General features: G+C 50.6%; 1 protein-coding gene across 1 annotated transcript; it reads left to right on the forward strand.

Moving 5' to 3' along the window:
- The first annotated feature begins 516 nt into the window (after nucleotides 1-516).
- On the forward strand, nucleotides 517-15,295 carry PRODH2 (proline dehydrogenase 2). Its single transcript, XM_026448770.1, has 11 exons — nucleotides 517-531; nucleotides 781-1,043; nucleotides 1,119-1,315; nucleotides 1,403-1,541; nucleotides 1,628-1,714; nucleotides 7,359-7,439; nucleotides 7,520-7,675; nucleotides 7,756-7,922; nucleotides 11,922-12,032; nucleotides 13,100-13,185; nucleotides 15,063-15,295. Exons 2-11 carry the CDS (start codon nucleotides 870-872, stop codon nucleotides 15,245-15,247), a joined length of 1,383 nt encoding a protein of 460 aa, XP_026304555.1. The 5' UTR covers nucleotides 517-531; nucleotides 781-869; the 3' UTR covers nucleotides 15,248-15,295.
- Nucleotides 15,296-15,861: the final 566 nt, after the last annotated feature.

Here is a 15,861-nt window from a genome sequence, read left to right on the forward strand (position 1 = left end):
TTCTGAGTTTTGTGAGTCTTTCTAGAGAATGATTGAACCTGATGTGGCCTTGGGGATCCCCAAACCAGGGGTGATTAATGGTACATGCTTCATCATGAAGACAAGCATCAATGAGATTGTATACACACAGCACTTAATGACCACAGCCAGTGCTTGCTGAACACAGATTGTGTACCAGGTTGTATATGTCCATTAATTGGATCCGCACAACAGCTCTGTGAAACTGATATTATGATTAATGTTTTAAACTTTTTTGGTGAAATGTACATTCAGGAATGTATGAACATAGGTTATAGCTTTAAAAAAAGACTTACAATGTGAGAGCCGGGTGCCGTGGCTCATGCCTGAAATCCCAGCACTTTGGGAGGCCGAGGTGGGAGGACTGCTTGAGTCCAGGGGTTCAAGACCAGCCTGGGTCACACAGTGAGACTCTGTCTCTACCAAAAAAACAATTAAAAATTACCCTTGGTGTGATCACACGCACCTGTAATCCCAGCTACTTGGGAGGTGGAGGAAGCAATTGCCACAAAAGCGGTTAAGTAGCTCGTCCTGGATCACAAAGCCCAATGTCCTAAACCCAGGGATCCTTGCTCCAGAGCCCCTGTTTTCCCCAGCACGTGGTGATTACCTAGTAAGTGCAGGCTGTTGTGCTGAGGATTGTTGGGGGCTGTTATTGGGGGTTCGCCTCCCGTTACCGTTACTCTGAACTCTGTCCCCATTTGTTAATAATTAATTGCCCCCAAGGAGCCTGTGATCCTGAGGCTTTGCCCAGTTAATCAGTCACTGCCCCCAGTCTGGGCAAGGGGCAGTTGGTGAACCTGCTGCCTCCAGAGCACCTTCCCTGGTGTGGAGGCAGCCAGGGACCCAGGATGCTCCGGACCTGTTACCTGCTCTGTTCCCAAGCTGGTCCCCCGGCGAGGGGCTGGCAGCCCCTGAGCTTTGATGGTGGCGCCTTCCACCTCAAGGGCACAGGAGAGCTGACACGGGCCTTGCTGGTTCTCCGGCTGTGTGCCTGGCCCCCACTGGTCACTCACGGGCTGGCGGTGAGCAGTGATCCCGAGGACCAGCCTGGAGGCTCCCCATAGCCTGACGCTGAGCCCTCGCTCTCTGTCACCCAGCTCCAGGCCTGGTCTCAGCGACTCCTGGGCTCCCGGCTCTCAGGTGCATTTCTCCGAGCATCCATCTATGGGCAGTTTGTGGCTGGTGAGACAGCAGAGGAGGTGAGGGGCTGCGTGCAGCAGTTGCGGACCCTCAGCCTCCGACCACTGCTGGCAGTGCCCACTGAGGAGGAGCCGGACTCTGCTGCCAAGAGCGGGTGAGTAGGGAGCCAGGGCCAAGGGAGGCTGGGAGGACGCAGGAAGGGACTTTGCAGGTCGGGACCTGACGCCCGCTGGCTGGGCAGTGAGGCCTGGTATGAGGGGAACCTCGGCGCTATGCTGCGGTGTGTGGACCTGTCGCGGGACCTCCTGGAGCCCCCCAGCCTGGCTGAGGCCAGCCTCATGCAGCTGAAGGTGACAGCGCTGACCAGCGCTCGGCTCTGTGTAAGGACTGCAAAGATGGGGGGTGCCAGGAGGGCGCGGCTGCCCACCAGGCTCCCCTCACCACCCCACCTACCACCCCATTTCAGAAGGAGCTAGCCTCATGGGTCAGAAGGCCAGGAGCCTCCTTGGAGCTGAGCCCCGAGAGGCTGGCTGAAGCCATGGACTCTGGGCAGGTAAGGATCTCAAGCGGGACTGTCGGGGACAGAGTGCCTTGGACTCAGATGCGGCCACACGGCACACCAGATGTTCAAAATGCTCACGGCCACCTCCAGCCTTGAAACAGCCAGCAGAAATGCAGCTGTAGCTCCCAGGCATGGTTGAAATGGATGGAATCAGGGTCATCTGGGTTCTCAGGGAGGAGCCTAGAGGCTGGAGGCTCTCAGAGGAGGGACCGGGATAGAAGCTGTTTATCAACTAGAAGAAGGTACATCAATGTGTTCTCAGTCAACACAGCCGCACGGGTGTGAGCTGGCTGGGTATAAGTTCTGATTAGGCCAATGGGATCTTAGTTTGTTCATTCAATCATTATTTCCTTTTTATCTCTATATTCTATTTCAACCCTACTCCATCTTTTTTTCTTTCTTTCTCTCTCCTTCCTTTTTCTTTCTCTCTCTCTCTCTCTCTCTGTCTTACTGTGTTGCACAGGCTGGTCTCTAACTTATGGCCTCAAGCAGTCCCCCAGCCTCAGCCTCCCGAAGTTCTGGGATTATAGGTGTGAGCCACCACACCCAGCCTCCTGTCTTGTATAATGCATATCTTTTTGTTTCTATGATTTTGTTTTGCCAGGTGTATACCATTCGTGGGGGGCATATTTTCCCCAATATTCTATTATAAAAATTTTCAAATATACAGAAAAGTAAAAAGAATTGTACATGAGCATCCATGTACCTGCCACCTTTAACTATACTCGCTTTAAATCATATCTATCCCTCTATTCCTCTATCCATCCATCAATTCATCTTATTTTTTGGTGCATTTCAAAGTAAATTGCAGACATCAGTATGTTTTCCCCCTGAATACTTCAGGATGTGAATAATGGGCTCATTGATTAGAGCCCAATAATTATTGCCAGTACTTTTTTCTTTCAAGGTAAAACAATGAACTACACACATTGAAAATGTGCCCCTTGATGAACCTTGACCAAAACACACACTTGAGCAATCCAGATCCCTATCAAGATTTAGAACATGGCCGGGAGCGGTGGCTCACGCCTGTAATCTCAACACTTTGGGAGGCTGAGGCAGATGGATTACTGGAGGTCAGGAGTTCAAGAACAGCCTGGCCAACATCGTGAAACCCTGTCTCTACTAGACATACAAAATTAGCCAGGCGTGGTGGCATGTGCCTGTAATCCCAGCTACTGGGGAGGCTGAGGCAAAAGAATCACTTGAACCCGGGAGGCGGAGGTTGCAATGAGCCAAGATCATGCCATTGTACTCTAGCCTGGGCAAAAAGATCACAATTCTGTCCCCCCCAAAAAAAAAAAAGAAAAAGAAAAAGATTTAGAACATTTCCATCACTGCAAAGTTCCCTTCTGCCCATCTCTATCAATCAAGAGAATGTTTTAAATTTACACAAAGGCATTGTATCAGCTATCTCACTCTACTTCTTATTTTTTCCACTGATATTAAGATCCAAACAAAGTTTTGTTTTGGTTTTATTTTTGTTTTTATACAGGGTCTCTCTCTGTCACCCAGGCTGGAGTGCAGTGGCATGATCACAGCTCACTGTAGCCTCAAACTCCTGAGCTCTAGCAGTCCTCCCACCTAAGCTTCCCAAGTAGCTGGGATTACAGGAATGAACCACCATGTCCAGCTAATTTTTAAAATTTTTTGTAGAAAAAGGGTCGCACTGTATTGCACAGGCTGGTGCCTCAAGAATCCTCTTGCCACTGGCTGCTGCATGGTTTACCTCTCCTGGGGTGAACCCCTGGGTGGCCTCTGTGTCTCTACCCTCCCAAACAATGCTACAGTGCACATGCTGATGTTTCTTTTTCTAATTTTTTATTTGTAATTTTTATTTATCTATTTGTTATTATTATTTTAAGACAGAGTCTTGCTCTGTCGCCCAGGCTGGAGTGCAGGGGCGTGATCTCGGCTCACTGTGAGCTCTGCCTCCCAGATTCTCCTGCTTCAGCCTCCCAAGTAGCTGGGATTACAAGCGCCTGCCATCACGCCTGGCTAATTTTTGTATTTTTAGTAGAGATGAGGCTTCACCATGTTGGCCAGGCTGCTCTCGACCTCCTGGCCTCAGGTGAAAAGCCCGCCTCAGCCTCCCAAAGTGCTGGAATTATAGACGTGAGCCACTGCGCTCAGCTCTTTTTTTTTTTTTTTTTTTTGAGACGGAGTCTCATTTTGTCGCCCAGGCTGGAGTGCAGTGGCTGGATCTCAGCCCACTGCAAGCTCCGCCTCCTGGGTTTACGCCATTCTCCTGCCTCAGCCTCCCGAGTAGCTGGGACTACAGGCACCCGCCACCTCACCTGGCAAGTTTTTTGTATTTTTTAATAGAGACGAGGTTTCACCGTGTTAGCCAGGATGGTCTCGATCTCCTGACCTCGTGATCCGCCCGTCTCAGCCTCCCAAAATTTACAGGCTTGAGCTACCGCACCCGGCTTTTTTTTTTTTTTTTTTTTTTATAAGGGCGGGGGATGGCATCTGTCTCTGTTGCCCAGGCTGGAGTGCAGTGGTACAATCTCGGCTCACTGCAACCTCCGCCTCCCAGGTTCAAGCTATTTTCCTGCTCCAGTGTCCCGAGTAGCTGGAACTATAGATGCGTGCCACCACGCCCAGCTAAGTTTTGTATTTTTAGTAGAACGGGGGTTTCACTATGCTGGCCAGGCTGGTCTTGAACTCCCGACCTCGTGATCTGCCTGCCTTGGCCTCCCGAAGTGTTGGGATTACAGGCGTAAGCCACTGTACCTGTCCTTATTTGTAATTTATAAAGTGTGTCAGAGAACACATAGAAACAAGATTTCATGGTTCAGAAACTCAGCTTTGGAGAGTAAGGAGTTCATCTCTTCATGAGCTTTAGTTTATTCCTGTGGGGAGAGTGACAGCAACTTCTCGGTGGTTTTAAGGCTTAAAACAGACTGGATGCGGTGCCTCATGCATGTAATCTGCATTTTGGGAGGCTGAAGTTGGAGGCTTACTTGAGCCCAGGAGTTCAAGACCTGCCCGGGCAACATAGTGAGACCCCATTTCTACAAAAAATTAAAAACTTAGCCTGTGTGCTGGTGCACACCTGGTGTGGAGGCTAAGGCAGGAGGATCACTTGCGCTCAGGAGATCAATACCAGCCTGAGTAATACAGTAAACCCTCGTCTTTACAAAAACATTCTTAAAATTCGCTGGATGTGGTGGCCGGCACCTGTAATCCTTGCTACTCGGCAGGTTAAGGTGGGAGGATTGCTTGAGCTGGCAAGTTTGAGGCTGCAGTGAGCTAAAAATTGTGCCACTTCACTCCAGCCTGGGCGACAGAATGAGAGACCCTGTCTCTAAAAAAAAAAAAAAAGAAAAAGAAAGAGGATCAGGTGCTGTAGCTCATGCCTGTAATCCCAGCACTTTGAGAGGCTAAGTGGGAGTGGATCACTTGAGGTCAGGAGTTTGAGACCAGCCCGGACAACGTGGTAAAACCCCATCTCTACTAAAAATATAAAAATTATCCAGAAGTGGTGGCACTTGCCTGTAGTCCCAGTTACTCAGGAGGCTGAGGCAGAAGAATCACTTGAACTCACACTACTGCACTCTTGTCTGGGAGACAGTGAGACCCTGTCTCAAAAAAAAAAAAAAAAAAGAGAAGGAAAGGAAGGAAGGGAGGGAGGGAGGAAGGAAGGAAGGGAGGGAGGGAAGGAAAAGAGAGAAAGACCCAGGCTCTGGAAAGGCTGAGGTTCAGACCTCAGGTCTGCCCTGAGTTAGCTGTGTGACTTTTGACCAGTGACTTCCCTGCTCTGTGCCTCAGTTTCCCCATCTAGAAAATGGAGGACAATAACAGTTGCTACATCAGAGGGTGGTAAAGATTAAATGAGTTAAATATTTGGTGGGTGTCTGAAATAGCTCCCTGAGGGCCTGAGACTATGTCCCAAGTCAAGGGGGAGACAATCCTCTGTTGGAGGAAGAGGAAACCAGGCTGCTGCCCCCAGATTTTCCCTCCTCCAGGAGGCAGCATTCTCCCCACCATGGGAGGGTTGCAGCTTCCAGCCCAACCTGCCTCCAGATTCCATGAGCAAGCCTAGGCCTGTCATCCGTGTCGACCTTATTGGATATAATAAAGCTTTCAGCCCCACCTGTTCCTCTTTCTTCCATTTCCCAACTTCTTTGAACCCAGCCAGACTCCCTGGAGTCACCAACAGCTCACATTCAGCCAGATGAATCTGCATAAGACTGTGAGTCAGGAATAATTGTTACTTCCATGTTACAAGCGTATCCACTCCCGAAGTGTTTGCTGAACATCTGTCTTGTTCCAGACACCGTGCTAGGGGCCGAGGAGGCATGAAGGCGAAATTCCTGACCTCGAGGCACTTCCTTGCAAGTCAGGGGCAAGAGACAATAATTAAAACCAAAGTCAGAATCCCAGCACTTTGGGAGGCTGAGGTGGGAGGATCGCTTGAGCCCAGGAGTCTGAGACCAGCCTGGGCAACATAGGAAGACCTTGACTCTACAAATAGTAAAAAATTAGCCAGGCGTGGTGGTGGGTGCCTGTGGTCCTAGGTACTTGGGAGGCTGAAGCAGGAGGATTACTTGAGCTGGGGAGGTAGAGGCAGCAGTGAACCATGATCACACCACTGCGTTCCAGCCTGGGCAACACAGCAAGACTCTGTCTCAACAACAACAACAAAAAAAACAAAAACAAAAATCAGTATGTAACAAGTAGGCGAAAATAAGACTGAGGAACAGGAAACAAAGTTGCCAATGTATAGCTGGGAAACCATGTTCAGAAAGTGACATTAGAGCAAATACTTGAAGGAAACATGGCAGCAGGTAAAGGCCTGGAGGTGGGAAGTTCCCCATCGTGTTCAAAGAGTAGCAGGGAGAGCTGAGCACAGTGGCTCACGCCTGTAATCCCAGCACTTTGGGAGGTCAAGGTGGGTGGATCACCTGAGGTCAGGAGTTTGAGACCAGCCTGGGCAACATGGTGAAACCCCCGTCTCTACTAAAAGTACAAATATTAGGCGGGCATGGTGGCAAGCACCTGTAATCCCAGCTACTTGGGAGGCTGAAGCAGGAGAATCACTTGAATCCAGGAGGCGGAGGTTGCAGTGAGCTGAGATCATGCCACTGCACTCCAACCTGAGCAGCAAAGCAATACTCCATCTCAAAAAACAAACAAACAAACAAACAAAAACTGAGGCCCAGAAAGGTTATGTAACTTACCCAAGTCACACAATAGGTGGTGGAGCCTGGATTCAAACCCTGATTCTAGGCTCATGACTCCCTCAATTAAAAGTACCTAACTGGGCCGGGTGCGGTGGCTCACGCCTGTAATCCCAGCACTTTGGGAGGCCGAGGCGGGCGGATCACAAGGTCAGGAGATCGAGACCACAGTGAAACCCTGTCTCTACTAAAAATACAAAAATTAGCCGGGTGCGGTGGCGGGCGCCTGTAGTCCCAGCTACTCGGGAGGCTGAGGCAGGAGAATGGCGTGAACCCAGGAGGCGGAGCTTGCAGTGAGTCGAGATCATGCCACTGCACTCCAGCCTGGTGGACAGAGTGAGACTCCGTCTCAAAAAAAAAAAAAAAAAAAAAGTACCTAACTGATATTGCTCATTTTTAGATTTCTAGCAACTTCTAAGATTTTTCCCACTTCCCCTGCTGCCCCCTAGAACCTCCAGGTCTCCTGCCTCAACGAGGAGCAGAACCAGCACCTCCAGGCCTCCCTCAGCCGCTTGCATCGGGTGGCCCAGGTAACCCCTCCTGCTGGGGTCTGGCTCCACTGCCCCTGCTGGACAACCAGGACCCTGACCGCCGTCTCTGTCACCCTCAGTATGCCCGGGCCCAGCACGTGCGGCTCCTGGTGGATGCAGAGTACACCTCACTGAACCCTGCGCTCTCGCTGCTGGTGGCTGCCCTGGCCGTGCGCTGGAACAGCCCAGGGGAAGGCGGGCCCTGGGTGTGGAACACCTACCAGGCCTGTCTAAAGGTGTGTGGTGTGTTCGGGAGGTGCAGGCTGGGGTCCCCACACCCTGACCTACCAGAACCTGCCCGCGTGCCGCCGTACAGGACACATTTGAGCGGCTGGGGAGGGACGCAGAGGCCGCACACAGGGCCGGCCTGGCCTTCGGAGTGAAGCTGGTACGAGGTGCCTATCTGGACAAGGAGAGAGCGGTGGCCCAGCTTCATGGGATGAAGGACCCCACTCAGCCTGACTATGAGGCCACCAGTCAGAGGTAGGCCTGGACCAGCCGGCCTCTGCAGGAAATAACACCTAATGGTCGGTGCAGTGACTCATACCTGTAATCCCAGTGCTTTGGGAGGCTGAAGCTAGAGATTTACTTGAGAACAGGAGTTGAAGACCAGCCTGGGCAACACAGGGAGACCTCATCTCTAAAAAATTTTAACAATAGCCGGGTGTGGTAGCACGTGCCTGTAGTTCAGCTACTTAGGAGGCTGAGGTGGGAGGATCACTTGAGGCCAGGAGTGCAAGGCTGCAGCGAGCCATGACTGCACCACCACACTTCAGCCTGGGCAACAGAGTGAGACTCTGTCTCAAAACAAACACACACACAAACAAACAAAAAAACAAAAAGAAATGCCTACAGTGGCCTCTGAGCCCCACATGCTCTGGTCCCCGTCACTTCCCTAACTTTCTCTTCCTCTCCCTCACTCCACTGCAGCCACACTGGCCTCCTCCATGATACCCAGGGGCTTGGCATTTCCTGTTCCCACTGCCTGGGACATTCCCACTGCAGACAGCAGCATGGCCCCATCCCTCACCTCCTTATATCTTTACTTCTTGGTACCTTCTCTGGGGGCCACAGGGACTCACCCAGGTTACAGAGCAGGTGGCCTAGCCATGCTTGGAATCTAGGCTCATGTCCGAGATCTGCAGGGGCTCCAAGGCACGTTTGTGTACCATTGTCTTAACTGGCACCAAGCCAGGCACAGTGGTGTGTGCCTGTTATCCCAACTACTTGGGAGGCTAAGGTAGGAAGATTGCTTGAGCCCAATATGAGCAACATAGCAAGATCCCATCTGTAAAAACATTAAAAATAAAAAATTATGGCCAGGCATGGTGGCTCACGCTTGTAATCTCAGCACTTTGGGAGGCTGAGGCAGGCAGATCACTTGAGGTCAGGAGTTTTGAGACCAGCCTGGCCAACATGGTGAAACCCTGTCTCTACTAAAAATACAAAAATTAGCTAGGTGTGGTGGCTTGCACTGGTAATCCCAGCTACTTGGGAGGCTGAGGCAGGAGAATCACTTGAACCCAGGAGGCAAAGGTTGCAGTGAGCCAAGATTGCGCCACTGAACTCCAGCCTGGGTGACAGAGTGAGACTCTGTCTCAAAATAATAATAATAATAATAATAATAATAATAATAATAATAATAATAATAATAATAATAATTTGCGCTATTATTTTAAAAATTGAAATATAATTCACATATCATAGAATTCACAATTTTAACATGTACAATTCAGCAGAGTTTAGTATATTCCTAAAATTGCGCAACCGTCACCACTCTTTGATTCCAGAATATTTTCATCACCCCAAAAAGTAACCTCATACCAGTGAGAAGTCAGTCGCTTTCTGTTCCCTCCTCCCCTCAGCCCCTGGAAACCACTAACCTACTTTTTGTCTCTGTGGATTTGCCTATTCTAGACATTTCATATAAATGGAATCACACAATATGTGACCTTGTATATTTGGCTTTTTTCATTTGTTTTTTAACTTATTTTTGAGACAGGGTCGCACTCTGTCTCCCAGGCTGGAGTGCAGTGGTGCGATCTCGGCTCACTGCAGCCTTGACTCCCCAGGCCCAAGCTATCCTCCCACCTCAGTCTCCCAAGTAGCTGAGACCAACAGTGCACACCACCATGTCCAACAATTTTTTTTTTTTTTTTTGTAGACACGGGTTCTCCCTATGTTGCCCAGGCTAGTCTCGAACTCCTAGGTTCAAGCAGCCCTCCTGCCTTGGCCTCCCCAAGTGCTGGGATTATAGGCATGAGCCAGCATGTCCAGCCTCGACTGTGCATTTTAAAGGCAGAATAGCCTACTGATAAGGAGCCTGGGCTCTGGAGCATCAGACAGCCTGAGTTCAAATCCCAGCCTGGTCACCTCTAGCTGTGTGACATGGGGACAAGAGATGGAACCCTTCTCAGTTTCAGTCTCCCCACTCTGTAAAAAGGGAATAGGAACATCTGCCTCCCGGAGCTGATTTGAGAATTAGATGAGTGATTAGTTTTTCCCAAAGGAAACAGAATTCCGCACAAAGGGTTTTAACTAAAGGAAATTTGGTGAAGGGGCTGTTTATAGAAGTGTCGGGGACCAGGCACAGGGCCTCACACCTGTAATCCCAGCAGTTTGGGAGGCCAAGGTGGGAGGATCGCTTGAGCCCAAGAGTTGGAGGATTCAGTGAGCTGAGATCGGATCGCGCCACTGCACTCCAACCTCAGCAACAGAGTGAGACCCAGTCTCTAAAAAAAAAAAAAAAAAAGGCCGGGCGCGGTGGCTCAAGCCTGTAATCCCAGCACTTTGGGAGGCCGAGACGGGCGAATCACGAGGTCAGGAGATCAAGACCATCCTGGCTAACACGGTGAAACCCCGTCTCTACTAAAAATAAAAATACAAAAAAAAAAAAAAAACTAGCCGGGCGAGGGGGCGGGCGCCTGTAGTCCCAGCTACTCCGGAGGCTGAGGCAGGAGAATGGCGTAAACCCGGGAGGCGGAGCTTGCAGTGAGCTGAGATCCGGCCACAGCACTCCAGCCTGGGCGACAGAGCAAGACTCCGTCTCAAAAACAACAACAACAACAACAACAACAACAACAACAAAAAGGAAGTGTGGGCAAAGTCAGGGAAGTTATTAGGAAGCTATTTCTTTTTTTCTTTTTTTTTTGAGATGGAGTCTCGCTCTGTCGCCCAGGCTGGAGTGTAGTGACGCGATCTCGACTCACTGCAAGCTCCGCCTCCCGGGTTCACGCTATTCTCCTGCCTCAGCCTCCCATGTAGCTGGGATTATGGGCGCCCGCCACCGCGCCCGGCTAATTTTTTGTATTTTTAGTAGAGATGGGGTTTCACCATGTTAGCCAGGATGGTCTCGATCTCCTGACCTCGTGATCCGCCCGTCTTGGCCTCCCAAAGTGCTGGGATTACAGGCGTGAGCCACCGCGGCCGGCCTAGGAAGCTATTTCAACCCTTATGCTGTAGTTGAAGGAGAGGGGCCACCTTAGGGAGCTGTGGTCACACAGAGAGCACAGTCAGGGTGAGCAGGGAGGGGTTGAGGTGAGACACCCACACTCCTTCCTGCACATGACTCCATGGGGGATGTGGGGCAAAAGTGTCAGCTTCCTGAGGGGCAGAGAAGGGTAGAAAACAGGTCTGGGGGGCGATGGGGAAGACCCATAGAGGATGTGAAGTACATAGGGTGGCCCGTGGCCTGCAGCATGCTTGCAAGGCATTTGCCAATCTTTTTCCTCTTCCATATCAGTACCCAGACAGTGTCCTCCTTCCTTTTCACAGTTTCCTTAGCCAGTTCCCCATTTATGGACATCTGGGCTGTTGCTAGTGATGTTCTGTTGACAACGCAGCAGTGATAACCTTGGGGAAATGTCATCTCGTGCACATGATGCTACCCTCTCCTGTGAGACCGTCGCTGCTGTCCCAAAGACTTCATACCCCTCTTATCTCACACCATCCTCACAACAGTGCTGCTTGGAAACTCACAGTGACAAGAGATTAACATGGGGCTGGGCGTGGTGGCTCACGCCTGTAATCCCAGCACTTTGGGAGGCTGAGGTGGGCAGATCACCTGAGGTCAGGAGTTTGAGACCAGCCTGACCAACATGGTGAAACCCCGTCTCTACTAAAAATACAAAAATTAGCTGGGTGTGATGGTGCATAACCGTAATCCCAGCTGCTCAGGAGGCTGAGGCAGGGGAATCACTTGAACCTGGGAGGTGGAGGTTGCAGTGAGCCAAGATTACCACTACATTCCAGCCTGGGTAAGAGAGTGAGACTCCATCTCAAAAACAAACAAACAACCCCCCCCCCCCCCAAAAAAACTTAAAAGATGAAAGTGGCTCAGAGAAGGGATGTCCCTTACAACTGATGCAGATGGAACAGGGTACTGGTTCCAGAGACCCCTCGCTTAGGAGCACCCCACCTACCCCAGTCCCTGGGGCCTGAGCCTCGCTCACCAGGTGAGCTGAACAGAGCATCTCCCTTCAGTTACAGCCGCTGCCTGGAACTGATGCTGACGCGCGTGGCCCGCCATGGCCCCATGTACCACCTCATGGTGGCTTCCCACAATGAGGAATCTGTTCGCCAGGCAACCAAGCGGTATGAGGTGGAGGGATGGGCGGGAAATAGGTGCCCACAAAAGGGCCCTCGCTTCCTCTGCCTTGCTCGAATGCCAGAGATGGACAGAGGTGTTCTGGGGAGAATTTTAAAAATATTTAAAGCCGGGGGCAGTGGCTCATGCCTGTAATCCCAGCACTTTGGGAGGCCGAGGTGGGCGGATCACGAGGTCAGGAGATCGAGACCATCCTGGCTAACATGGTGAAACCCCGTCTCTACTAAAATATACAAAAAAGTGAGCCAAGTGTGGTAGCGGGCGCCTGTAGTCCTAGCTACTTGGGAGGCTGAGGCAGGAGAATGGCATGAACCTGGGAGGCGGAGCTTGCAGTGAGCCGAGATTGCACACCCGCACTCCAGCCTGGGTGACGAGCAAGACTCTGTCTCAAAAACAAACAAACAAACAACAACAACAACAACAACAACAACAAACAAACAAACAACAACAACAACAACAAAAATTTATAGCCGGGCATGGTTGGCACACGCCTATAATCCCAGCACTTTGGGAGGCTGAGGCGGAGGACTGTTTGAGACCAGCCTGGGAAACAGAAAGATCCCATTTCTACATCAAATTAGAAAAAAAAAAAAAAAAAAAAAGCTGGGTGTGGTGGCACACACCTGTAGTCCCAGCTATTCAGGAGGCTGAGGTGGAAGGATCACTTGAGCCCAGGAGGTTGAGGCTGCAGTGAGCAGTGCTTGAGCCACTGCACTCCGGCTTGGATAACAAAGCAAGACCCTACCTCTTCAAACAAACAAACAAACAAACAAACACATTAACCCCTGCTATACCTGTAGGTCCTTATAGGTCCCAGATGGACAAGATGTCGCCCCCTATTTGCTGGGGCATAAGGAGGTCTGAGAGCTCCAGGGAAGTGGCTGGGAGTCCCTGGGGGACCTTCAAGGAATGCAAAGGACTTATTATTATGTATCATTGAGTTTGGAAATACTTCAATATTTGAATTACTGGAGCTGCCATATGGGTGCATAGTGGCGGACTCTAAGCTCTAGATGCAGCACGGTCTGGAGTGACGATGTGGTCTTTTCTGCAGCATGTGGGAGCTGGGCATTCCTCTGGACGGGACTGTCTGTTTCGGACAACTTCTGGGCATGTGTGACCACGTCTCTCTGGCACTGGGTATGTGAATGTCTTCCCCACCCCCACCAAGCCCCAGGCCTCACTCCCTCCCAGCCAGAGCCCTTCTCCTATTCCCAACCAAGGCCCAGCCTCCAGATCCTTCCAGAGAGATCTGTCATTCCAGTGTCTGCGGGCCTTCTAAGGCTGTGTCTCTGTGTCTGTCGTCTGTCGTTTCTGCTGGTTCTTGATCACGGTGTATTATTTCTTGTGTGTTTTGTTATCTTTACTCCTTTTGCTCCTCAGGGCCTGACACCAGATAATTAACGTTTCCTTCTGCCAGGTGCTAAGCAGAACAAAATCACTTTATCCTAAATTCACAGCTTGAGGTTTCTTGAGACACCCCACTGGTGCAAATTTGAACTACAAATACATAAGGGGGTTAACCCATAGCCCCAACTTCACAGAGGTGGATTTTTCTGTTTTGTTCCTTGATCTATTTACGACCAAGACCATTTCCTGGGACTGGGGGAAGATTGCAGTGTTGACTTTTTATTAACTCTTACTCTGAGGGTGTAGCTTTTTGGGTTCCGGCTTAACTTGGGGAAGTTCTCCCTTATAACTCTCACCTCAGTCAAGCTTGAAGTCTGACTCAACGTCCTCCCAAAACTCTGTGAAGTCATCAAATAGCAGCTCGGTTTTGCTTTCAGGGCAGAAGTGGCTTACTATGTGTCCCTTATCTCTCTGGGTTCTCATTTTCTTATCTATCTATCTATCTATCTATCTATCTATCTATCTATCTATCTATCTAGAGACAGAGTCTTGCTCCGTTACTCAGGCTGGAGTCCAGTGGTGCCATCTTGGCTCACTGCAACCTTTGCCTCCTGGGTTCATGCAATTCTCCTGCCTCAGCCTCCCAAGTAGTTGGGACTACAGGCACCTGCCACCATGCCTGGCTACTTTTTGTGTTTTTAGTAGAGACAGGTTTCACCGTGTTGGCCAGACTGGTCTCGAACTCTTGAACTCAGGTGATCTGCCCACCTCAGCCTCCCAAAGTGCTGGGATTACAGGCATGAGCCACCATACCTGGCCTCACTTTCTCTTGATTCTTGGATTAGTAAATTCCTTACTCTCTTGGTAGCATTTTAATAACTAAGATTTTTTAAAATGCAAGCTGGATGCAGTGGATCATGCCTGTAATCCCAGCATTTTGGGAGGCCAAGGCATGAGGATCACTTGAGCCCAGGAGTTTGAGGCCAGCCAGGGCAATATAGTGAGATTCCACCTCTACAAATAATAAGAACAATTAGTGGGGGCAGGGCGTAGTGACTCACACCTGCAACCCCAGTACTTTGGGAGGCCAACGTGGGTGGATCACTTGAGGTCACAAGTTCGAGACCAACCTGGCCAACATGGTGAAACCCTGTCTCTACTAAAACTACAAAAATTGGCTGGGCATGGTGGTGCATGCCTGTAATCCCAGCTACTGGGGAGGTTGAGGCAGGAGAATCGCTTGAACCCAGGAGAGGGAGGTTGTAGTAAGCTGAGTTCATGCCACTGCACTCCAGCCTGGGTGACAGAGCCAGATTCTGTCTCAAAAACAAAATAAATAGGCCGGGTGTGGTGGCTCACGCCTGTAATCCCAGCACTCTGGGAAGCCAAGGCAGGCGGATCACCTGAGGTCAGGAGTTCGAGACCAGCTTGGCAAACATGGTAAGACCCCCATCTCTACTAAAAATACAAAAATTAGCCGGATACAGTGGCACACGCCTGTAATCCCAGCCACTCAGGAGGCTGAAGCAGGAGGAGAGTCACTTGAACCTGGGAGGCGGAGGTTGCAGTGAACGGAGACTGTGCCACTGCACTCCATCCTGGGCAACAGAGCGAGACTCTGTCTCAGAAAAACACCAAAAATGAAAAAAAACCCACTCTCCCTGCAGGGCAGGCCGGCTATATAGTGTATAAGTCCATCCCCTATGGCTCCTTGGAGGAGGTAATCCCCTACCTGATCCGGAGGGCCCAGGAAAACCAGAGCGTGCTTCAGGGTGTCCGCAGGGAACAGGAGCTGCTCAGCCAAGAACTGTGGCGGCGGCTGCTGCCAGGATGCCGAAGGATACTCCACTAGCACCCCTGAGGGGGTCACGTGGTCAATAAAGGTCCTTAGGCACTGCCTAAGGTGCTGTCCTGCACTGACACCGCCTCCTTGTGGAAGGGCTCATCTTGACCTCAGCCAGCCCAAGCTTGGGTTTTGCAGTTCAAGAGAGATCGTTAGGCTGGGAGTGGTGGCTCTTGCTTATAATCCCAGTGCTTTGGGAGGCCAAGGTGGGAGGCTTCCTTCAGTCTAGGAGTTCGAGACCAGCCTGGGCAACATAGCAATATTCTTTCTCTACAAAAAATTAAATCAGTAGGGCATGGTGGTGCGTGCCTGTGGTCCCAGCTCAGGAGGCTGAGGCAGGAGGATCACTTGAGCCCAGAAGTTTGAGGCTGCAGTGACCTATGACTGCAGCACCGTTCTCCAGTCTGGGTGACAGAAAGAGACTGTGTTTCAAAAAATAAAGAGGTTGAGCATGGTGACTCACACCTGTAATCCCAGCACTTTGGGAGGCTGAGGCGGGTGGATCATGAGGTCAGGAGATTGAGACCATCCTGGCTAACACAGTGAAACCCCGTCTCTACTAAAAATACAAAAAAAAAAAAAAAAAAAAAAAAAATTAGCCGGGCGTGGTGGTGGGCACCTGT

Source organism: Piliocolobus tephrosceles, chromosome 21, assembly GCF_002776525.5.
Source record: "Piliocolobus tephrosceles isolate RC106 chromosome 21, ASM277652v3, whole genome shotgun sequence".
Classification (NCBI taxonomy): domain Eukaryota; kingdom Metazoa; phylum Chordata; class Mammalia; order Primates; family Cercopithecidae; genus Piliocolobus; species Piliocolobus tephrosceles.